General features: G+C 37.2%; 1 protein-coding gene across 7 annotated transcripts in view; it reads right to left on the bottom strand.

The window, feature by feature from the left end:
* Positions 1-7: 7 nt before the first annotated feature.
* The window catches only part of FNDC3A (fibronectin type III domain containing 3A), a 113,225-nt gene continuing 87,779 nt past the window's right edge, over positions 8-25,453 (bottom strand). For all 7 annotated transcript variants that reach the window (XM_058844679.1, XM_058844670.1, XM_058844688.1 and 4 more), the window contains 14 exons: positions 23,909-24,083; positions 23,214-23,300; positions 18,017-18,155; positions 16,310-16,378; positions 14,886-15,004; positions 12,694-12,799; positions 12,427-12,602; positions 11,262-11,375; positions 9,500-9,649; positions 9,134-9,417; positions 7,015-7,224; positions 5,492-5,658; positions 4,799-4,926; positions 8-2,336 (listed from right to left, as the gene is read on the bottom strand). In XM_058844679.1, coding sequence (XP_058700662.1) covers positions 2,022-2,336; positions 4,799-4,926; positions 5,492-5,658; positions 7,015-7,224; positions 9,134-9,417; positions 9,500-9,649; positions 11,262-11,375; positions 12,427-12,602; positions 12,694-12,799; positions 14,886-15,004; positions 16,310-16,378; positions 18,017-18,155; positions 23,214-23,300; positions 23,909-24,083 — 2,239 coding nt within the window. In that variant the 3' untranslated portion in view covers positions 8-2,021. The remainder of the gene's footprint in view (positions 2,337-4,798; positions 4,927-5,491; positions 5,659-7,014; positions 7,225-9,133; positions 9,418-9,499; positions 9,650-11,261; positions 11,376-12,426; positions 12,603-12,693; positions 12,800-14,885; positions 15,005-16,309; positions 16,379-18,016; positions 18,156-23,213; positions 23,301-23,908; positions 24,084-25,453) is intronic.

Here is a 25,453-nt window from a genome sequence, read left to right as displayed (position 1 = left end):
TTATTTATTTTTGGAATGTACAGTATATGAGGTAAAATTAAGATTACATTAAAAATTGTCTTCAATGCAGTAATATGCACTGAGGCTCAAATGGCAAATACACTATTAAATGACTATCAAAAATAGGAGCTCATTTGAATTTTACTATGAAAAACGTAAGTCACTGCAGGCTACCTGCAGTAACAAATCTTACCGTTTTAGACATTCAAGCGTAAGAAATCTCTGGGCTGTGACACGCAACCTCATTTGCACTGCCAAACATGGCACTTTTAAGAAGGTTCTAGAAAACATCAGTTATCGCGGTATCCTGCGGGAAGGTATCAGCCTATACGTACAAATGACAAATTCAAAATAAAATGTAAACATACAGTACATTTTAAAGACAGATCGTTCTCGCCACGTGGAGGCCAAGTTCTTCGCCATTTCTTCTTTTTTTTTTTCTTTAAAAAAAACGAAACTCAGCAACATTATTCTACAGCACAGATCATTGGACGTATAAACAATTACAATACATGCCCGTTCTAATATAAGAGAAATTCTTCAGAGATCTTCAAAGCACAAGACAGAGGTTCCTTTTTTTTATTATTATTAAGACTGACAGAAGTGTTTAATACTATTAAAAATGCTAAACTGAACACAACTAGAAGTCATTAATGATCCACTATCTTGTAACTCAAATAAATTAAAAGTAGCTAATTACAAAGTGTATAACAAATAACATAAGTGTGATGAGACAAGGATTTTTTTTAAAGATAGTTTTCACTACAAGCTTTGTGTCACTGGCAATCATTGACATCTAGCAAGATGTTCAATGGGATACTTGTTAAAATTCAGTCTGGTCATTCAAGAACTCACAAATGCAAGCTCACAAAACATTGATGAGTTATGCAATTGCAAAGTGCTCTAATGCAACATTAACTACATGCAATCAACAATTTGGTACAGTATCCAAAGAGACATTACATTAAACATTAGGATCTCAAGAAAAAGCAGCTTTAAGTTTTCTGGTGCAAATTACTACACTTCGTCTTCTGATTTGGTGCCCCAAAGAAGGAAAGAACAGAAAGAAGGAAGAAAAAAAAAGAGAAAAAAAGAAAGAAAGAAAAAAACCAAAAAAGGCAGTGCTTATTTCTGGTGGATATGGCAAGTGAATGTTGGGGAAACAGCAAAAATTCAATAATGAATTTTACCTCAAAATTCTATTGACTAGCCAAAATCAGAGGGCACAGACATCTGTATAAACTGCATCCAATCAAAGGTCAACTTTAGAAATGTGTTTTTCAATTTAAATAACAAATCTAAGAAAGTCTCTCACTCTCTCCTTTCTATATTCAGAAGAAGTAAAAGAGGCATTTTTGTAAGTAAACATCAAATCCTGGGGGTAAGATAAACCACTTGTGCCATCTCCTTGTAGTCTTTCAAAAACATCTACTTGCAGTGAAGAACTCCACATTTATCAGATAAGAAGCTTCCTTCATACATACTCTTCCATCCAGTTTATTATTTGCTGCCTGAGAAAAGCCCCTTCTGTTTTTCAGCATAAATCCTGCTTCCCAAATAATTAAGACAAATGAGGAGGTAGAAATACAGCGCTAAATTGCTTTCACAGCATCAGATTAATATTGTGTACAGCACAAGGTTGTTAGTGTAAGTTTTAAATGCGATCTACACATTCTTCCCTGTTACGTTAGCAACCCTTAGAAGTGTGGGCCAGGAAATCATCTTTACACTTGCGTTTACTGGTCAAACCCTTTCCGTTAAACACTGTGTGCCTGCCCCATATCGAGTTTGTACTGCATGAAGGCATATAAAGAAAAGATTATATTTCTGTGGCTTGCATTTTAATAACATGTGTCAGCCTATACCTACGAGTAAGCATTTTAAAGTGGCTGAGAAAGTTTGCATCAGTCCCAATGCCGGTGCTAAATGCCTGGTTTTGTAAAAGCAAGAGAACAGAATTACTTTTAGATTATGAGAAAGTAAAATGTAATGGGCAGCATTATAAAATAGATCTCTTTTCTTCACTTTATGACGAAGTACTGAATGATAACAGCAATCAGAATGGAAAAGATAGCAAAAAGTGCAAGGATGACAGCAGCACACACTTGGTCGCTCTGTGACCATTGTGTCCTTGTGGTTTGCACAGTGTCCTTGTTGGTGCTTGCCGGTGGTTCAGTCCTCTGAGAGATGAATAGCGCTGGGGCGCTGTAGGGGCCCACCAGGTCCTGGTGACCCGTGGCCTCTTGGCACTGGCGAATGGCACATGCGCGGAATCGGTATTCACAGTTCAGCTGGAGGCCTGTGTATCGGAACGACCAGTCTGGGCCCTTGTAAATCTAGCAATAACGGGGGGAAAAAGGGATATATCATGTAAAAATGTACTATATATCACACATGTATCTTAGTATGGGTTTGTTTATGGTGAAGGTAACTAAAAAGGATGACAACTCACCAATGTTTTCACCCACGCAAAGAAAAATGGACAAAAAGCTCAAATATGTAATTAAATACCAGACTAAGTCTCCAGTTCTTTTGGGGAAACACAAGAACTTGTGTGGAATGATGAGTACACACCAAATAAACTCTGTCACAAGCTCCAGCATTCAGGTGTTTAGTGACCACTCACAATGGGATGCAATACACAATATCATATAATGAGATTTTAGGCAGATAACTCTGTATCAAGCCAATTCATTAAGTCTAATCCAATCCAATGTACTTTGTTGTAGTTATCTGTATTTAAAAATATTATGATTTATCCCAATAAACACTGTATCAGGAAAGGCACAGAGTCCTCTTTGTGATTCTTAATTTCATCATATTCCCAAGACAGAGATGACTTATGAGGGTGCCCTCCAGAGATCTCTCAGTTGGCTACTTAACATGAATTCACAATGCTTCAGCATGTAGTGCCTAATTCAGTAAAAATCTAAATTCCAGTTTCTCAAATTAATTAAATTTGCAGCTATGTAAAGGTTCTGTCAAAGCCAACAAAACCTCACAAGGGTGCAGTTATAGGTACTTCAATGGGTATGGAGGTATTAGGTGGGTAGCACAGCGCAATTTGATTTCTCTCTTTAAGCTCCTTCGCCCTCCCACCTCCAAATACCTGGATTTGCTTTATTTTAACTGGTAGCACAAAACAGAAATATCACATCATCAGGAGCTTTCCTGAAAGTTACCATACTGTTAGACTGTATACTGAAAATGCAAACTAGAAATGTAAAGAAACAGGAAATCCCTTGTGATTCTGCTGTTTGAAGAGCTCTTGCTGTGCCTGAGGCTACACTTAGAATTCTCTGACAAGCTGAATATTACCTTGAGACTTTTCTCTCTGAGGCAGGGCAGGCCATCGGAAGTGCAGCTTCCTCGAAATTCTGCTAATTTGGATCATACATTTGGAAGTGAACAAACAAGCCACTGACACATCCTACTCCAGCTATGCCAGCTTTATGGCAGGGGTTACCGTCCTCAGCTGCTTGTCCCCAGTGCCTTGCCAGAAGTTGCCTTCCCCTCCAGTGTGTTTCCTGGGGTATTTATATGGTTGCTTCCTAACCCCTTTAAGATCTTTGACTGGTGTATACAGCTCAAATAGCACATTATTAACTTATTTTGTCTGTAGATGGAGGGAGCAATTTGGATGACGGATCAGAAAGAAGGAAAAGAGTGAAGTTTTGGCAGCAAAATAGCAGAAACAGCTTAGAGCAGACATGCAGGCTTATTTTTTATCCATGTCAAATAAAATTGCCACCATCATGTCAAAGTGTCTTAAAGGCTATTTTCATACTGCTTATTTCTTGATTGTTCCAATTTTAATTTTTGCAAATTAGTCTTTTCATTTTATTCTACTTTACTATGCTAGACTGCTCTGCAGAGGCGAAAGTAACCACACACCTCAATCTTTTGTTATTACCATACTCAAAGAGCAAACTTTATTTTCTTGCCCAGGTCATTTGGCAATACACACTGATAATCAAAGCATTATTTGACTCTGTGTCTAAAAGCAACACAGACTACACCTGACATACCTAATGTTGCATTTACAATGTTGAAATTACAAAAAAGAATATTCACCTGGCAAGACATCTCAGTTTATGGTTCATCTTTTACTGAAAAATTTAACAAATGGCCATAAGAAACAGTGTTACACTAAAAGTTATGAAAATATTTAGGCCTATAATCTACCAAAACACAGGCAAAACTTATTTGAACTATAATAAAATTATAATATACTATAATTAACTCTTTCTGTCCTGGAAAGGAAGTTCCTTGGCTTAACAACATGAAACAGTTTTCAAGCCTAATTTCATGTCAAATATCAGGCAGTTTATAAACTGTGAAGCCAAAAAAAAATCCAAACTGGGAAGCAAAATTAGTACTGAATGCAGGATAAATTGTACCTTGGCATTTCAAACTGCTTCTTTGCTCTTAGTGCAAAGAGAACCCTTTGCCACTTTTCTCCCCAGTCTTAATTCTGTACCATTAGGTAAAAGGTTTCTTTTTGTCAGTGGCTCCATTAGTGGATGACTTCCTCACCACTTGATGTGTCAAGCTGTATTTAGTGAACATCAGTGTAAACCACAGAGGCTGTAATTTAGTGCAGACTCTCCCTCGGAGATAAAGGAGATGGGTTTAGGAGATACTATCTTCTATTATTTAGTAACAAAAAGTTAATGTGGTGACTTAAACCATACTGGAACACAACAAGCTTTACTAAATCCAATGTCAACTAATTTTACTAAACTAGTTATCACAAACAATAATCAAAGAAAACTGCAATAACTTAAACACATCATACCTGTTTGAATTCTGAGTCTTTTCCCACCATGACCTGAAGACAGTAGATAACTGGATCACCCTTCATGGGCTGCAGAACCTCCCATGTGATTTCACAAGTGTGATCGTTTATTCTCTCTATCCTTGGTGCTGAAGGAAGGAAGCATAAAAGTGACAGCTAGCTCTGCTTTCCCCCTCACATACTGTCATATTCTAATGACCTTTAAAATTCTATATTCTACTTCCCGTTTTGTCTCAGAGAAACAAAAGATTCAAATTCAAATTTATTCTTCCTCCAGTGTTTTCTGGAGCAACAACTAAAAATTCATATAGGCCTCTTTTCCTAGTTTAGGTATCATCCAAGAGAAAGCAAATAAAACTTTGTGACTGTAAGTGTGCATTATGTACTAAAAATACCCCAAACAATGCTTAATATTATTCTAAACATGATAGAAAGCATTTTCACCTTAACCTGCCACTCTCCTGGTAAGCAGGGAATTCGAAGTACAAACTTCTTATGTCGAAGAATGCATAAACCCCAAGTCTTTCATTTTTGGACTGAATATTTTAGGTAATTACATGAAAGGAGTGTTTTCCCACTATCCCTACCTGCACTTGAAAAGGGCTTAGTATTCTCAATATCCCAAATACAACATAATACCAAAACCAACCTGCTATTCTTCCACCCCTCTAACGAAAACAGAAGCACCCTTACCTTTCAAGGCAGCTGGAACAGATTTGGGAGTAGTGAAAATATATTCTTGAGAAAGCGGACCTTCGCCAGCTTCATTACATGCCTGAATACAAAATTTGTATGATGTTGACTCACTGAGTCTTTGAACTTTGTATGTATGACATGGTCCTCTGTATAAGGATACAAACCTGAAAATGGAATGAGTAGCTTGTTTTGAACACAGAAAAGGACTTCTGGAACAGTTAAAGTATTGCCTTGAAATCTGTTCCCATAATTTCCCAGAATCTAATGAAAAGCCCAGAAGCACTTATTTCAGAATTAAACAGTGTTCTGGCTGCTATAAAACAGTAAGCTCCTTTTCCAGGGGCAAGTTTTTATTTCTCATGTCTTTGAAGTAAAAATCACTTACACAAAGAACACTACAAATTCTCTCTTACCAAATGTTCCTAAGCCTTTTAAGAAACTATTTTGCATTTGGAACAATGGGAAAAGACAGCAGCTGTGTCTTTCAATGAGCTGCATTTTTTTCTCCTTGGCCATCTACTCCTCCAACATCTTTAGCTTTTCAAAATTAGGTAACTAGATTTTAGCTTTTTGCCCCTTTGCAACTCTCCCTTACTACACCTAGACAAAGTGCCATTTGCTCTTGTACATCATTGTTGGAGATGGGCTCATGCAGACCTGCACAGGAGGGCAGAGTCACACTTGTAGTGCACACCAGATCTGTTTCTGAGAGTTTTGTACACTGACCACTCTCCTTCATGTGGCAATTCTTGCACCAACTGATCATGGCAACTCTTCTTTGATTTTCAGCTTTGGTGTCTCCAGGGCACAGCACAAATTTCTCTGTTCCTGCAGGGGTTATCATCTACTTCGTTTTTTTCTTGTCTTTTTTAGAACAGATGGTACCTGCACATGACCTAATCTTTGGTACTGGCAATAAATTTCTTTCCAGTTAAAGAGTGTAGTTTATTTTCTTCCTTACAGCACAGCAATTTCACATAGTAGATATCTTTTATCTTTTTGTCAAGGTAAAGCTACTCATCAGATATGGAGCACTCTGTAGCAGTACTGCTCATCTTTCCATTTAGGCAAGGGCTCTTGCTGTACTGCCTCAGCTGACATTCTATTTAACATGAGGCAAGGGATTCCTCAAAATAATAATTTGTATTAATTTCCACTAAAATAACTGCATATAAGGCAACAGAGAGTAAAGAATTCATCCCTTCTGATATAAAGTATATAAAATTCACAACAGATTGAACTTGTTACTTTGACAAAATATTTAACCAAAAGTGAGAGAGAAAAGTGTGCTGGTACTGAACACTGCATTAAATTCTTCATGTTGAACTGTACATAAAAAACAATGAAGTTTTTTTACCTTGTACTTCTCGGCACAGAACACTAGAGCCCTTCTCGCCTTACCAGATGAGACAACCTCCTACATCTGCTGTAAATTCACAAAGAATTTTGCCCTTTGCTGTCATCTCCCAAGCATCCAACCACAGAGACACTGGGCAGATTAAAGCAATGCCAAAACCAACCTTCCATTCTTATCCTCCATTTGAAGGTGGTACTGGATGGAATCAGTTAATGCTTTCGCAGTTCCCTCTCCCCACTTCAGCTTCAGAGTCTGAGAACTGTATGCAGCACATTCTAGGCGAGGTGGATCTGGCGGGAGAGGCTTTGTTTTCAGTTTTATGGTGTGGCTGAAAGGACCTGCTCCAAGACTGTTTAGGGCTTGAATTCGTACCCTAGCATTTGGAAAAAGAGAGAATAAATTAACTTGAAATTAGATTCTAAAAATAACTGGCCATATCCACCATTCTCATTAAATAGAGAATAATGGTTCTATCTACAATGAAGACTTTTATCAGTGCTATGTTTTGATAGACTGTCAAGAATATGCAGGTGTATCACTTTCCTTACATTCTAAGGAATTGGCCAGATTAGAAATAAAAGTATTAAAAATAAATTCACATTAGTGAAAAGATAAAAAAGTTCTGTGAGTTACTGAGAGTGGTCCATCTTTCTGACTGTGCAGGCCTTGAACCAGAATTTTTGATAGCCACATTGGAGTGATGAGGGAAGGTAAAAAAACCCAAAACCCCAAAGAGGGGAAACCATATCTGTGACCGTTTTATCAGGTGAGTTCAAGGATGACTAACAGACATTTTTATGGACTTTTCTGAACAGAACATATTCATGTGAGAATTAAGCAATGGTGCCCAGCCACCTCTCTTGCTGTTTCCACCAGTAACACATCTCTGGGCACTTGCAAACACAAGCCCTCTTGGGTCTGCCTGCAAAGGAGAAGGGGAAACCAAAAGTCGCCAAAGACACAGAGCTGAGGAAGTTGTAGAACTTGATACTCAAGGATAAGGTAGCGTTTTGCTTTTCCTTTGATACTCCAAGAAAGACAATGCTGGCATTAGATTTGTAAGTAAGAATTAAAAGACTTAGCCAAGACATTTATTTCTGAAACGGAAAAACCCGACAACAGAGGCTCTTTATGTATTTCACAGGTAGCCACAGGGAGCAAAATGTGTCTAATTTAATTTTGCAGACTTAACATCTGCTTGTCCAAAATAGTATCTAGGTAACTGGAAAAAAGTAAACACAGTAATTAAATTCTGAAACAGTCAACCACACAACTGCAAAATATGGAAACACAAATTGTTTGCAGGCTAAAGAATAAATATTTCTCCTTCACTATAGTAATATTTAACGTTATGCTAATTTATTACAGCCCACAACTAAGGTTAATACATGCAATTTTTTATTTGCACAAGGAGTTGACAGTGTATTCTGGAAAAAAACTTACATGGGTAGAAGTATAGACCTACCTTTGCAATGGAAGTGACTCTTTTTTCAGTCTACTGACACAGAGAGCAACAGCTCTTCAGATTGCCAACATTATTGTTAAATAATTATAAGGCACACAGAAACACTGTATTCTGACATAAAGCCATAAAAGAGTAATTAAGGATTCAGAAAACTGCGTAGCCAGATAATGTACAAATTATACTGAAGTCAGAGTGGGCTAAGAGTCTGACTTCAGTGGGACTGACATTCTCCTTTAACACTGAGGACATGTTTTTGTAACAGGGATGTAGTATCTTCAGGCAAAACTACTGATTTTTGCATTTATATTTTTCAATGACCCTTGGACTGAACATAAGGGATGAGTTCAGCAACTAAAATACTTCAAAAGAGACGCACAGCTGGCTGATCTTTCAAACTGATACTGTTCATGCTGGCTTCCACTTTTTCTGCAGATAAGGCATTGCAAATTGCAATGAACTGCAATTAGATCAGACAGAACATAGTCCTTCTTGGATGGATTTTACATTTTCAAACAGAGAAGAAACCAGTCCAAAACCAGTTATGAATCTGAATATGTGATGTGACTTTAGTTAAATTGACATGTTAACCAGACAGATACAACAATACTGCAATAAACTAACATAAATTGTTTTTGAAAGAAAATAAAAATAGCACATCTATTTATGATGATCGTCACTGCAAAACTTCTTTTTGCTCCAGGACTGTGCACTAATGTGTCTGAGAATAATAATGAAGACAATAAAAAAATACAGGAAGCAAAACATCTGCTCTTGTGGAAGGAAACAGTAGGCTGTCAATTAGCTGTGCATCACATACCTGTAGGTAGTATCTGGCTGTAAGCCTTCTATGAAATAGGTCAGATCCTTCCCAACAGTTATTGGCTGCTTATCTCCAAAGTCTATGCTGTAGCCAAGGATTTCAGATCCATGGTCACAAGGCTCTTCCCAGCTTATAGCAAGGCATGTGGAAGGAGAATAGTGTGGACTTTCAACTTCATCTTCACTTAGTCCATGAAGACAGGTGACAACTGCAGGTACAGAGGCTGGAGTCATACATGCTACTACTTCACTGAAAGGGCCTGCACCTGCAACGTTCACTGCCTGCAAATCCAAAGTAGACAGTGTTTTTATGGCAGTCAATTCCTATTTCCAGATTTCACTAACAATAGTTTTACATCTTTACCTGAACCCTGCAATAGTATATGGTGGCAGGCAAAAGCCCTTTCACTTCACAGCTGAGCCCAGGCCCACAATAGGAGATCTGCATGCATCCTTCCACACCGCCCCACTCCAGTCGATACTCCGTGACATCAGCTCCATTACTTACTGGTACCTTTAAAGTGGATATCAATAATTAAAAGTTAAATATACTGACAGGAGAAAAAAAATCAACCAAACTCACCAGATCTATATTTTGTTTTTGTTCCAGAGGATTCTTATCCTCCCATTTCTTTGCTGATTTTTAGTTTAATACAATACAAATAACAGGCAGAATCTGATGCAAACTTCAGCAAGTTCAACTAAGACAATTGCAAAGACAAAATCCTGGACTGATTCAGAAAAGTACAGGCTGAGGAGCAACCTTTACCAAAAAACCCCTGTGTGCCCTGGTAAGAAAGTTGAGTAAGAATCAACAGTGTGTGTCTGATGAAGGTGAATTACATATTGGTTGTATTAGCAAATGAGCAGCAAGAAGGGTAAAAGGAATAATGATTCCCCTCAGCTCTTGTGAGGCTGCATCTCCAGTACCATGTCCCTGTCCTGGGATGTCCAAAAGGAGATGGACATTGATGTAATGGAGAAGGTCCAGCAAAGGGTCACAAAGCCAGAGTGCAACACACAACAAAAAAGTAAAGTTTACTTAATAGCAAGGTGATCCAACAAAGGGAAGATCTTACTGCTGCCTTAAATTACTTACTGTAATTTAAGGGTACAAACATTATGACAAAAATTCTTCTTGAAGATGGCACAGTGCCAAGTCAAGAGTCATGACTTGCATTAAAGGGTATTTTGACTAGACATAAACCAAGAAAATCCTACATAATGAAAAATCCTACAGTTTAACCAGACAGTTTTACTAGGCTGCATTCTTGGAGATAAATAAAACTTCACTGGGAAAGGCCCTGAGAAACTTAACCTATTTGAATAGAAGGTTGAACTAAATAACATCTAGAGGTCTACTTGTGCCTTAATTACTGTGTGACTCTGTAAAACAGACATCTAATATCACTCAAATTAACTCTACCAGAATTTTTTATGGTATTCTTTTAAAAAGGCTTTGCCTTGTAGATATTTAAGGAGTACTCCTCTGATATTCCTCCAGTAGGAAGCATGAATACTACTTTCCAAGTAAAACAGTTTAATTTTTTTCTGTACAGTTCTGTAACTCAGATACTTCACGCCATCTCTAAGCCTCTAAAAAGGCTGTGTTTAAAGAGTATTTCCAGATAGAAACTTTCTTTTTACAAGCTTAATTTTTATCTATTGCATTTTTTAAAATCATGTATCTAAATACTATGGGTTTATAGGAAGTCTGTGAGGCTTTTGCTACTTTATAACTGATGTAATTATATAAAATTAAATCAGATTATAAAGCCAAGAAATGCACAATAATCTACTGTATTATGTGGATACATTGTCTCTGAGGAACTATAACTAGGTTAAAGAAAAATTTTAAGATGAGACTGCGTCACTCAGAAATGCAAAGTTGCAGCTGTGGCAAAACTTTTGAAAAAAAGATCACAATAAGATCCAGTACCTTCAGCCTGCCAACTTGATGCTGCATCATAATGGCATGATGAATGACTAAGGTTTTACCTATTGGATAATCAGGTATGTTTTGTTTACAAGTAAAATGATTAAAATACAGTATTAGACTTTACAAGTTGAACTCAGAAATGCAGAAGACCATTATGTTAAGACAGGTGTTACCATGGCATTCTTACCTCCCACGACACCTGAGCACAGGCAGAAGATCTGCATGCCACTTGAGGGGGCTTGCACTGATCTGGGGGTCCAGGTGCTGTAGTTATTTCACATTTTTCGGAGTATGGTCCAAACTGTTAAAAAGGGAGTTGATACAACTATATTGTAAGAATGAAATTACTGCTTTTTAAAAAACAGTTTACCATAGTAGGGACATGCAACAGCAACCTGAAACTTTGTATTATCTGTTTATAAAATAAATTTCTGTGGACTGTGGATTCAGGATTTATTTCAGTGTCTGACTAGTCTCCAGAACAGCTATACATTTTTCTTCACTCAGCAAATGCAATGTGAATAAATTTGACACTTCAAACTCTTGGGAAAACCAGGGAAATACTATCCAAAGCCTTATTCTAAAGATACAAGATGGCTGCACTGGAATATAAAACAATTGGTACTGCCTGTTTTTACCTATGTGAAAGAAAAAGGACTCAAAAACTGCTGAACTATGAACCATTCTTTGAAGGGTGGAGGGAAGATAAAAGTTAGGATACTGCTTTAAAGCCTTAAGCTGCAGACCTCTCCACAGTGTCAACTCATTCTGACAGTTTTTAGTGAAGTGAACATTACTGAACAAATTAGAACTTTGGGTACATAACTAAATAAAGCTTGTTCCACAGCAACAGTTGATTTAAACACCTTTAATTCTCCAAATAGGGAAATTAGTATTTTATCTGATAGAACATGTAGTCAGAAGTTAAACTAAATATAAAAATGGAGAGTCATTATTGTGTTCTGAACACCAACAGCTATAAAAATAAAGGTCAATAAATTTAAAAACCTGTATACAGAAAATAATTTGCTACCTTATTTCACATGAGAATAGTGAAGTTGTTAACAGTGCTTTAATAAGGTGCATAGCATTTCCTAATGATTTCCTAATATTACTGTTCAGATAAAAGACATAATGAGCTATTTTCTCTTCCCTTCATCTAAAAATCCCCTTCATTATAAACTGATGTTTAACCGTCTGTTGCCACAAAACAATAAGCTATGTAACTCAAATGACTCTACATTAGGAAATCCTAATTTAAAAATTACTATTAAATGTTTCTTTTGAAATAAAAAATCCTTAATAGTGATTGCAGTCTCTGGAATGAATTTAATTTCAGGCTGCCTCCTTACCCCAGCCTTGTTAGCTGCTCTCAGTCTGAAGCTGTACATCCTCCCTGGAAGAAGGCTGCCCACTGTGCACTCAACATCAGAACCCTGGTAAACCTCTCTGTGTTCATCACTTTCTGCCTGAAACATTTCCAGACCATAACAGGTAATGGGTGAACCACCATCTACCTGAGGTTGTCCTAAAAATAAGAAAGAAAGAAAAGCTTATTTAATTTTAACATGTAACACATTTGGATCCCTTACAATCTCTAACACTTGTAATGAAATTACCCCAGCGCAGCTGAATTTCTCTTGCTCTTGGTCTACCCTGTAGCCTTGGGGGCTGGCATGGACCAGGAACCACTGCTGGTGTCTGCACCACTAAGGAATCAGATACCTAAAAAAGAAAGATAGATTAATGAAGTTATCCAGGCCAAAACAGGAACTATCAGTTATGCCACAAGTAAAGGCTAATACCTGAGTCAAAAACAAGATCTTCCCCTTTTTAAATGACATCTTCAAATATGTGAAGATGCTGAAGTGATCTGATATGTATTTCTCAAACCATGCCAAAATAATCACAAAATATGCAAAATTTGCTTTTGTATTTTGGTATACATGCAAGGAGTAGAATTAAAAATAGTGGTTAATTATCAGTAGAAACCTAGTACAGATGCTTGAAATGTGACTTATTCAATGCAAACTCATTCTCTTTTGCATCAGACTGCAGTCTAATAAGTTCTAAACCCTTACTTTAAGGGTTCTATCCTTTCTGTGGTAGAACCTCTCAGAAAGCAAAAGTTGGTTTAAGTGTCAATCAGAAGAGATTAAAAAAAAAAAGAGATTTCAACATTTTCATTGCTTAGCAATACCTGATCTGCAACAAGTTTCCACCTCTGATTTGAAGTCTGGGCAAAAATTACCCAAGAACATAATAACAGATGCAGCAGATGGCATTGACTGTTCTGGATGCAGACAGAAGTGAGCAGAGACAATGAGGGGTTATTAGCTTCAGTGTGATACAGAACAAATTGAAGTTGGAAAGCCTTTAGGTTTACAGAAAAAATGAATCTCAGAGTCTCATTTCACAACTGGTTTCTATGTATACTCAAGGAAGAGTGGACTGGTGATCTTGCTGCTTTTCAGCTCCTTTGAACATACTGTTGCATTGATCAATTGCTGCTACTTAAAAGGCAGAATGTTTTGCATATGTTCATGGGAAGCTGTAGAAGAGTTAATTACATATTTCTTCACAGTTGTGTTGATTTCTGACACCTTCAGAAAGTATGTGAACTTTCTGGAAATTATTTCCTCTTCGGTACTCAATGTTAATTCTCAAATCGTGGCATTGGGCTGTAGGGACATAGATTGGCAGAGCTAAAGTCTCCAGAGACTTGTGACTGTGCTTTCTCTGGTGACTGAGAAAGCACTGCAGCCAACCCAGCATTGAAGGAGTCCAGATTTATTCTTAAGGCCAGGTGTATTCCTTAAGGCAAGGGATTTATTCTGTAGTCAAGGTTATCTTTGCAGGAGACTTCTAGCTGGAGGAAGGGTACATACATTTATTTCATTGCAATAAGGCAGGGCTGGGTAGAAACGGCAAACACCAAGAATGGAAGGCTTTGAGATTTTTGTGACAGCAGCTTGATAGTAAAGCCCTGCTGGAAGTCTGCAGAGAGCCAGGGCTGGCTTTGTTACACTTGCTGCTGAGAAGGGAGAACCAATACAGCAAGACATTTTGGTACTGGCAACTGAACTACACCACAGAATTGACAGTGCACGTGTATGTATTTTGTGTGTATAAAGGAGCATAGTATGGCACAGCAAATTATTTGGGAATACTGAAAAGTAGGACAATGTAAACATTTTAATTGTGCATGAGAGAGCACGGGAAGCATAACCCTGTAAAGCCTGAGAGAAGACTTCTTCCCCTGCCCTGCTGGGGTGGCTTGGCTACTCAGACAAGGTACTCCACTGGCTACTGGAACTACATTAAATTCACAGAATCACAGAATCTTCTGAGTTGGAAGGGATCTACAAGGATCATCAAAGTCCAACTCCTGGCCCCAAGAATCACACTATGTGAGAAGCCATTGTCCAAGTGCTTCCTGAACTCTGTTATGCTTGGTGCTGTGACCAATTCCATGGGGAGCCTTCTCAAGTACCCTTCTTAAAACGCTGTATTGGGTTAGGCCTTAATGAATGACATTGTATAAATGTATTACATTGGAAAAGTATCCGTTTCTGTAAAAAAGACAATCATGTCAAACAAAATATAATATCAGAAAAGAATATACAGATATATTTCTTTAACAAATGAGCAGAAACTCAAACCACTGTGCAGCAACACTGGAACTTCTCTGAGGTTCTAAATTATGGCTATTTTGTTAGGCACTTCTGCACAATACTTGCTTAAATATCTACTGGACCAGATTTTCTTACAGACAGAAATTTTATTTAATAAAAATATTAGCTGATATTACCGTGCTTTGTCCTCCTTCCCCAACGCAATATACACGTAACCGATAGGAAGAGCCTGGATTTAGTCGGTCACACACATGTTCCCTAGCGGCTCCGCTGTATATTGTATCCCATTTGTTTCCTGAAAGGTTAGGAATAAGTGTGTAATGAACCAAAGTGCAATTTGCCACACTTCAGTACCAGCCACAGCAGATACCCTAACTTCACTAAAATAAGTGTGTCCCTGATGTTTAATAAAAAAAAAATAGAAATTGAGACTGCTTTGTATTTCCTGGAAGATCCTATAATTTCATAAAAATAGTTTCCTAGGTGTAGGTCTGCTGAAATGAAATAGCTTCCTTATCTGGTATTTATCTTAACTAGAAGAGAACATACTGGGTCAGCAAGCAAATTCAACATCATAACCAAATAAAGAGGAAAGATAGAAAAGTAGAATTTTTCACAGAAAACAAACTTCAAATTACATTATAATTTTGCAGGCTGTAACTATAGTTTACAATTTATGAAGTTTGTTCCTGTGTTCCTAAATGGCCCAGAAGCATGTGAAATTCTGATTCCATTATTTCCTACTCTTAAACCAGAAACTCTTTAGCATTTTCTCTCTTTTTAAAAGATTAAGCAGGGAACCTGGGGACTTTTAATTAAATCTCCAACAACTCAATACACCATAGAACTTAGAGGTCTGGGAATGAAATGTAATGCACAACTCACTAAATCTGCATGAAACGCTTGGGTGCATCATTCCAAAAGTGACTTAATGTGACTCATGGCACATGACAGAGAGAGGAAAGCACAACTAAGAGCCCTGAGAGGGCTCCTGTCGTATCTGGGGACAGTGCTGTCTTCACCTGACAAGGCTTGGGAAAAGTTTAAACTTTCATTCTTGATGTGACTGTTTCTGAACTCAATCAGGCTACTTAAGAGATCAAGATTTTTAAATATTTTAGCAAGATAGGTTTATGTCCAATTTAGAAATACTGTCAGTTTCGTTTTCTGTATGAAAGAACAGAAAAGCAAACAGCAGAAAGTTATCCCAGCTGCATCACTGTTCTCTTTTAATAGTGATAAATGGAGTACAAGTTTTTCTTTCATCTGCCATGCAGACAACAAAGGTACATGTCCCTGTCTTCTTGCCCTAAAATGTCTGAAATATGTAATTTCATTTCCAAAACTGAATAGACCTAATTAGTAAGTTAAACAAAAAGCATCTCTTGCCTCACAGAATTTTGTGGCGTCTTTCTTTTCTAAATCAGAGAAAAAGAATTTCTTGTGTACAAGCATCAATATGTCTCTATTTTCTTTTTGATGTCAGTCCATGGCAATAACTTTCCCTATCATAATAAACATTTTATTCTTCCCACATGCACACAGAGACAGAAAAAAACCCCCACACAAGTGAATTCCAATGTATGATCCTAATACTTACCACTTAAGCCTTCAGACATTTCCACAACATACGTATTTATTGCTGCTCCCCCATTGTCTTTTGGTGGATCTACAAAAAATAGCAATATTCCAACTAAGCAAGTTAAGTTAAATGGTGTTATAGCTTTTGGGGAGGCAAAACCAACAAACAGCTGGAGATGAGTGCTTATTTAGATGGAGAGCATCCTAGTCCAGGGCAGTGGGAAATCACTCCAAGCCCTGCTTTGTGAAAGCCAGCTCTCAGCCCTTCTGTACACTCTACACAGGAAAAGGGACAAGGAAATCCCCCCTGGGAGATGCCACCGCAAACATTTCAGTCTCAAGTGCTGTGGAAGGCTGCCTGAGCATGGATTCAAGGACGCAGACTCTAATGGTCCTGTAATTTGGACTGCAGACAGGAAAAATGATCATACAGATTTGTATATAAAAATATTTTGAAATTATTTAAGGACAGAATTTCAAAAACCTAAATATTTTGAGACAGAAGAGAAATCAAGAGTTCTAAGCTGAAAACTTATCTCTTAACTTCTAATATATCACTAGAAATTGAGTGCACTATCCTCCTTGGTACAGTATTCATGTACAAGATACAAATCTATAGACCTTTCTTTGACATACAATCCTAATATTGATTCTTAAAGATGACTTAGGAAACAGCAAAATTAAAATAATGTGAAACAACATTTTGAACAAATATAAACACAGCATTATAATTCAACACAGAAGAGTACTCCTGTCTAAACATCACATTATGGATGGATTAAATTATGTTGGCTCTTAGGCAAGGGTTATGTATCATAAAATGCCAGCTATATAAAATGAGAATTACATGGCAGATAGCACTTCTTTGGTTGGAAGGAAATTACTCCAAATAAAAAATAAAATTGTCACATTAATTACCACATAGAAGGAGTATCACTGTTCCAAATCAAAACTATTAAAAATTTTATATATAAATGGATATTTTAGGTTGCTTTTGATACACAAATCAGGTATTTTTAAAAACTTTATACGTTATGTATTGTACATAAAAGATCAGGTATCAGGTCCTGATGTAGCAAAGCACTCTGGGAAAATGCAAGACTGGACCTGCTGAGTACTATTTATACGCTACAAGTAAATTTCTTATTATTGATGTTGAAGAATTAAACACACTAGTAAATGGAAATAGATAAGAAGTGACAATAAATGTAATTTTTTACTGTTTGATTTTAAGCTAAAGTACTGCATCGCACAGTACTGTTTAACCTTCTATTTTACAGCATAAGGCTAAAAATTCCTGAGCTTAAGGAAAAGTTTCTCAACATCCATAGCAGATATAAATTTATCTACCAAAACCAAATAGCTTGAAGATACAGGCTGAACTTCCATCTTCTCTTTCAATAACAACCCAGAATGTCAAGCACCTACTTTTTGTGCCAGAGAAACAGAACTTAGTGCATTGATTAATCACACTTTTTAAAGTGTTGTAGTCCATTGCAATAACAGTCCCTATTACAATTAGCATATTATCCTTCCCATATTATTAGCTATATTGCCACACTAAGTATTTTGAGTCAATATTTTTCCACGTAAATGGATCATAATGGCTTGGTTGAGTGAAGTGTTACTAAAGTAAAACCTGAACTCCTGTATAAAAAAAATTATATATATGATATATATATTAAAAATACAGAAGAAATATTCTAGAGCTGGAAAACATTCTTACCCCAGATTATTTTAAAACTTTGTGCATGAATTTTTCCTTTCACTGTGGGTTTTGAAGGTACTCCAGGTTTGTCCGGACAAGTAATGTACTCCACTGTCTCACTTGGACTGCTTTTCCCTTCTGAGTTATAAGCAATGACCTGTAAATATATATAAAATACTATGAATGCATTGGATAGTGGTATGCTATTCACTGTTTTTGGTAAGGAAAAATTAATTCATATTGTATATATCGATAGACACATAATAAATTAGCACAAGAACTAAAGTTATTATATACATTCATTTTACATTTTAATTAGTCCCATAGTTAGACAATCACTATACTGAAATTATAAATGCATGCAAATTGCCAGAAAAAGCCAGATCCATAAAAAAATCCCTCCCATCCTAGTATAGGACCTTCTTTTATATAAACACATTCAGAGATAAAAAAAGTGTTTATATGGGTAAGTTGTATTAACAACATCAAAGGGATTTTATAAACTCTTCAGTCCCAAGGATCATTATGGCAAAAGGCTGTCATGAAAGTCACATGAAGGACAAGGAATTATATTTGTCAAAGGTAAATCATGTTTAACCAACCTGAGTGCTTCCATGATCAAACAACTTGCTCAAGAAATGGGGGACAGCTGGGGACATCATCTACCCTAATTTTAGTGTCATCTCCACAACATATACATAGATAAGCTGCTTAAGATAGCACAGATGGACCACAAGATGGGTGTAGAAAACCTGACAAAATGCCAGGCTCAAAGGGTGTTGGCTAATGATTTGAAGGCAAATTAGCAGCTGCTCATGAGTGGATTTTCTCAGCAGCCAATCCAAGGTCAGATTCGTTATCTTTAGAAGTGATCTGGGTGACAGGAGTGATGCTCCCAGATTTGCATATAGCACCAAACTAGGATAATATAAACATATGCTGGAGGGAAGAGCCATTATACAGACTTTGATAGGCTGAAATACTGAATGAACAAGAACTGCACGAGCTTTGGACAAAAGATAGAGTCTTGCACCTGGGATGGAATATTCCCAGCACCAGTGCAGTCTGGGGTCTCACTCCAGCCAGTTTTTCTTTTTTTAGCTCTGCTGAGAAGGGCATTGGGATTCGAGTGGCAGCAAGCCAAATGAATCAGCAAAGCATCTTGGCAGTAGCAAAATGGTTTCATGGGTTGCATCACCAAGAATTTTCCCAGCAGAACAAAGGATTTAATTATGTCACTTTACTCAGCACTTTTAAAACCATGCTTGGAATACTGTCCAGTTTTGGTCCTCCCAGTCCAAGAGACACTGGGAAACTGGAAAAAGTTCAGAAGAGGGCCAATGATGATCAAGAGGGCATGATGATCAGAGGGTTAGAGAACATGACATTGGAAAAAAAAGCTTTCTTTTATTCTGCCTGAGTAAAAAGAAGTTTCATTGGGAAGGATCTAATTGCAGCCTTCCAATACTTAAGAGATAGTTACAGAAGAGATGACATTGCCTTCCGAAGGATCTGTAATGACAGGACAAGAGCCAGCAGACATAGTGTGCTAGGGGAAATTCTAGCTGGATATAAGAAATTAATTTCTATTAGAACAGACAGCCCAAAGAAGTGGTTGAATTGTCCTTGCTGGAAGTACTGAAATCTCAGCTCAACAGGGCTGGGACAGGGTTGAACTACCTAAGCTTTCTACACAAATTTGACCCAGATGACCACTAGAAGTCTTTTCCAACCTAGACTTTTCTGTGACTCTAGGAAAACAAATCTGTGCTATTCTTTACTTTGTACTTTTTAGTTTAGTAAAAAGGTAAACCACCTAGGAAAAAAGAAAAAAAGGAAAAGAGTTTTTTTCAGTTTTTAGATCTGTTTTAAGAATGAGCAGAATCAAAATAACAGCAGTGATGTTAGTACAGACTGAGAAGAGGAAATGCAAGCTAACATGTCTCTCAGACATTAAGTCTCCCAATACAGTTTACAAGATTAATAATCATCTGGTTGTCTGTGTGCCCTTACAAATTAAGTTAAACAGGCAGTTAGCATTTACGTATTATAATATGGTTTCAAATGGTTATAAAGCTTCTTTCAAAAGCCTTAAAGAATATTACTACTAATTAAGTCTTTCCCCTGTACAATAAAAATTAAAGACCTGATTAACATAACATTTGTTTCTCCTTTATGGTCCACGAATGGGTGAACAGAGACTTCTGTTTATTGTTTTGCTAATAAAAACAGGGTATAATCATTGGAGTTTATTTGAATGAGAAACTTAGGATGTTTAAATAACTATACATTTACTAGTAATCAGTATAATTAATGTGTAGTATTACTTTCAAAGGAAGACTATGGTCATGTCCTGCAAAAGCTAGTTTCAAGACAATGGGCTATTCTTTAGTTCACGTGTAGCGGTAATAATGCTAGAAATGCACTGTATATTTTAAATTATTTAATACTAAGTTTATGCAAAAACCCCAACAAAATCATATTCAGAAGTGTAAAATATCATCTGAAAAGGAGTACTTACATGCTGTAGTGTTAACTCAAATCAATCAACTCAAACTATTTCCTTCATATTGCAAAGAGAAGCTGTTCTTCAACAGTTCCCAATTCTTCCTTAAGAAATAGTATTTTAGGTGTATGTGTGACAACAGCTATCAACATTTTTCACTTGCAGGAAAAAGGCAAGATGAGGTTATTTTGACTGTACCTCAAGTTGCACCAGGGGAAGTTTAAATTGAACATTAGGAAAAATTCCTTCATAGAAAGAGCAGTCAAGCATTGGCAAAGCTGCCCAGGGAAGTGGTCGAGTAACCACCCCTGGAGGTATTTCAAAGATGTGCAGATATGTTGCTTAGGGACATGGTTTAATGCTGGGTTAAGAGTTGGACTTGATCTTACAGGTCTTTTCCAACCTAAATGATTCTGTGATTCATACTGTGGGACACATCTTTAGCTTTGTTCCAAAACTCAAGTAACTATTCAAGACTGACACAGAACATAGAATAGCCCAGGCTGGAAGGGACCTGAAAGATCACCTGGTCCAACCCTTCAGGGCAAAGTGAGCCTCGATGAGATTATCTAACACCTTCTCCAGTGATATCTTGAAATCATCCAGTGATGGGGACTTCACCACGTTTCTGGGGAGGTCACTCCAGTGATTACTTGATCTCACTGTGGAAAATTTCTTTCCTATACCAAGATGAAACCCCTTCCAGTGCACCTTGCAATTCTTGCCCCTTGTCATCTCCAGGTGGTTCCTTGCGAAGGGAGAACCTCCCTCCTCTCTTGTAGTCAGGTTTTAAGTGCTAGCAAACTGTGATGACATCCATTTGAGCATTCTCCAATCAGGTAATATGTAATCCTTTAGACTTTCATTATAAGGCAGGTTCTCCAGCCCTTTTATAATTTTTCTTTGGACCAACTCTCCACAAGAGAGCTTTGGACCAACTCCCACTCTGCCTGTCTTTTGTGAATTGTGTGGATCAGAACTGGACAAAGCTATCCAAGTGCCATTTGACACAAGCTGAATACAAGGAAGATTTCTTATCTCTGCTAGCAATGCCACTGCTGAATCAGCCCAGGATCCAGTTTGCCTGAATGTCCCTTTCAGCAGGCTGCTCCTAGCCTATAGTGGGCTCCTTGGTTATTGCAGACCACTTGCAGAGCTTTGTACTTGTCTTTGTTAAACTTCATATTGTTTTTGCTACCTCACTCTTCTAGTCTGTCCAGGTGTTTCTGTAAGATAGTTTTGCCTTCTGATGTATTCATCTGACCACTCCATGTGATGTCATCAGCAAACTTGGTGAGGGTGCTTTCAATCCCATTGTCAAGATCAGCTGTGAAAATGAGCAGCACGGGGCCTCTTATCCCTAAGAGTTCCTAATACAGACATGCTGTCAGCCTAACTAGAAACCATTGATCACTGCCCTCTGAGTGGGGCCTGTTGGCCAGTTTTCTACTCATCTTACCCTTTGTGTTTTGCCAGTTTGGCCAGGGAGAAGACTGTGGGAAACTGTTGAATGGTGCTGAAGTTCAGGTAAAAAACACAGGTCTCTTTGGACCAACTGGAAGTGTTACCTTGATGCAGGACATGATCAGGCTTGCCAGCCATCATTTACTTTTGGTGTAGGCTATTCCCAACTGCCTGCTTGTAATATTTCCTAGGAAGACTTTTCCATTTCTTTTCCAGTGACTGAAGTAAGATTAATGGGCCTGTAGTTCCCTGGGTCCTCTTTTGGACCCCTCTTGTAGGTGGGAGGTATTCCATTTGCCCTCTTCCAGACATCAGGGATATCCCTTGACATGTATCACTTTTCAGATGTTATACATAGGGGTCTTGTGGCAATGTCAGCCACTTCCCTTTACATCCATAAGTGGACTGAGCCCTTCCAAGAGACCAAACCCCAGCTTTGTCACTGCTATCTTATCCTGTGATCTGGGGTCCAGTTATGCTGGTAAAGCAGAAACAAAGAAGGTATTAAGAATCTCTGCTTTATTTGCATTATTAGTAACTTGCCTCTTTGCCCTGTTTAGGAATGGCCTCTCTATGTCTTCCCTGTGCTTCTACTTCTCACACATCTGAAGAAACATTTTATGTCATTCTTGTTATCTTTGGCCAATTTCAGTTCTAGGTGATCCTAAGCCTTCCTGACTTCAACTCTGCCTGTCCTGGAAAAGTTCTTGTAGTCCTTGATGGCTATTTGATCACCTTCTCATGGCCAGTATGCTTCTTTCCACCTTTTAACCACACCCAAAAGCTCATAGTTAGGCCAGACTTCTTCCTGAACTAAAAGTTCAGCCCTCATGCTTAATAGAACAGGCCATGGCAATACGGATGATTTACTATCTTTTTTTTTTTTTAATCAAGGCGGCTCCTTACCCTAACACTTTCATTGTGTTTACTATCAAAGAACCCATAGCTACACAAAGTATTATCACCCATGTATATGAAACAAACCAGCCAAATAAAAAAACCCAGCTGCTAAGAACATGTACTTATGACTTGGAATTTCAAGATATCTGCAACTGCATGATACCCTTGCAGAGGTTCTTATTGCTTCTGCAGAAACAATAATGCACGTGTTCAGCTGACAGTTTTAGGAGATTCAAGTAGTAAGAAACTGGCATAAAATTCAGTTTTCCTTAAAAAAGGCCCTCCCCACTTCTAAGTCAATCTCAAACTAGTCTGGTGCCCAAACATATGAAAAAAAAATCTTACCCTAAATTTATATTTTGTACTACGCCTCAAATTCTTCACCGTGTAGGTAAGATCATCACCATCATATTTTGGCTTGAAACCATATCCCTGCAGAATTAAATAGGATTATTTGAACATTAGCTTTGCAGACCAGAGGATCTAACATACTTCATACAAAGAAATTACTGTTTCAGACTGTAATTATTATGTGTCCCTGACAAAGTAATAAGTGCACCTTCATGGTGTAAACGCAAGTGTTTTTTTTTAATAAGAGGTGTGAATTCATTAACCATTTTCCAACCAAAAGAGGAGAAAATATCAGTAAGAAAGACATATACAGTCACTGGAAATTTTACCTAATGCTTTCAAAGGGTAGAACACTACTGATTTTGAAACAAATGTTGTTAGTCTGAAATCACATCTAGAGGGACCACACTTCATGATGCAATTGCTTTGATCTAGCTCTTATAAGGCTTAACTTGCACACACAAATTCACAAATTTATAAGCAATTTAAAAGTCTTTTCAGAAATGGGGCTTAATAATACTAAACACAATGAAAAGAAGAAAGGTAGGTGGTCTGGTCACAGCAATGACAAGTCATTAGCTTAATTTCAGAAAATACAATTCCTTGTAGAATAGTCTAGCAAAAAAAATCATTGCTATACTAATACAATAATGTATCAAACATATTGAGAATAATTATTCTAAACTTACTGAGTTCTCATCCTCCATCTCTAATATATATGAGATTCCTTCATCTGATGGTGTTCCTGAGGGTTTAGTCCACTGAAGGGATAACCAAGTAACTCCAGCATTAATCAGCAAAGGACTTGCTGGTGTGGTTGGGGCAGTGCCTGAGGTATGATACAGGACTTCTTCACTAAAATCACTGTTTAAAACAGACAATATGTAAACTAACTAGACACAATAATTAATAGCTAAAAACCGAAATTCGTACTAAACACAGCTATGATAGTTTCTTGGAGATATGCACAATGGGAAATTGTAAGCTGTTATATGCAAACAACTTAACTTGCCCATGAGTATGTCAGTAACAAAATATCTGAACAAGGTTACCATGTTCATAATTGAAAGATTCCTTTGTTTGATATAATTACAATGTTTTACTAACCAAAATGTTTTGCTTTTTCATATTAACTCAGTATTCTAAAACACTAAAGCTCTATATGCAATAATATACCACAGTGTCCTTCCTTTTCAAAGTGAAAACATGAAGGCATAAAAACATTTATGGCAAGACCTCAAAACAAACTTTGCTTATGTGTTCTGAGCTTACTTTGAAGTACTGGTTTCTCTAGAGATTCAGAAAATAATAGAATGTTCTCCTTCAATGGTGAGCTACCTTAAGAGTTGACAAAATCAAAGTCTTACTGCAGAAAAAGAAGTAGAGTTTATACCAGTGAATCTCCTAACACAACTGTTATCTTTATCTGATTTAGATTAGATATACTGTGTGGTGAAAATACAAACAAATTACATAAAAAGAGCTACTGTGAAACAGAGGGATGCGAAAGTCAGTGAACAGGTTGTACAGATAGTCTGACATGCATCCAGCTAGACTAAAAAGCCCCACCTGCTCTCAGCTGGCTTTGCTGCTTTACATCAGATCTGAAGAATCACTTACAAGCCTAAAGCTAGTCTAGTTTTTTTAACCATATGAAACTAATGTCAAAGATGTAATTTTAATCTAAAAGCTAAGGACTATCTAAGTGAGCACCAGAAAGCCCTGAAAATCCTCTGTATAGCTTAAACAAAGGTACCAGTTAAATGTCTCATGTGTTTAGAACCTGACTTGCCTGAAAAATCTCAATTAAAAGATAACTCAATTTCACTTTCTCTCTTACTCAACCTATATTATAGCAAAGCACATGTTATACATTTTGGTCTGTATTGAAGTATTTCTGGCATTTAAAGGAAAAAATCTTACAGACACCACTTTATCAAGAGTGTTGATAGCACAGAAAACAGACATATTGCCTGTGAGGACTGTAAAAGAGATGTGAAGCAAGAAGGGCAAAAGTTAAAAACAAGAGAAAACTTCCAAATTCGTGGGAATAGTAATTTTTTTTCTTGTAAGAAGTCAAAAGCAAGAAAATTTTTGGAATGGAAATTGATACCTACAATATATTTACTAAAAAAAGACCAGCATTTTATAGGCAGCCTGAAGAAAGCATGAAGAGAGGTTAGATACAAGTAGTGTGTCTAACACTTTTCAAAACGAACTATTGAAGGAGTCTA

This window comes from Poecile atricapillus, chromosome 1 (genome assembly GCF_030490865.1).
Source record: "Poecile atricapillus isolate bPoeAtr1 chromosome 1, bPoeAtr1.hap1, whole genome shotgun sequence".
NCBI lineage: Eukaryota > Metazoa > Chordata > Aves > Passeriformes > Paridae > Poecile > Poecile atricapillus.
This window is presented reverse-complemented; position numbering and strand designations above follow the sequence as displayed.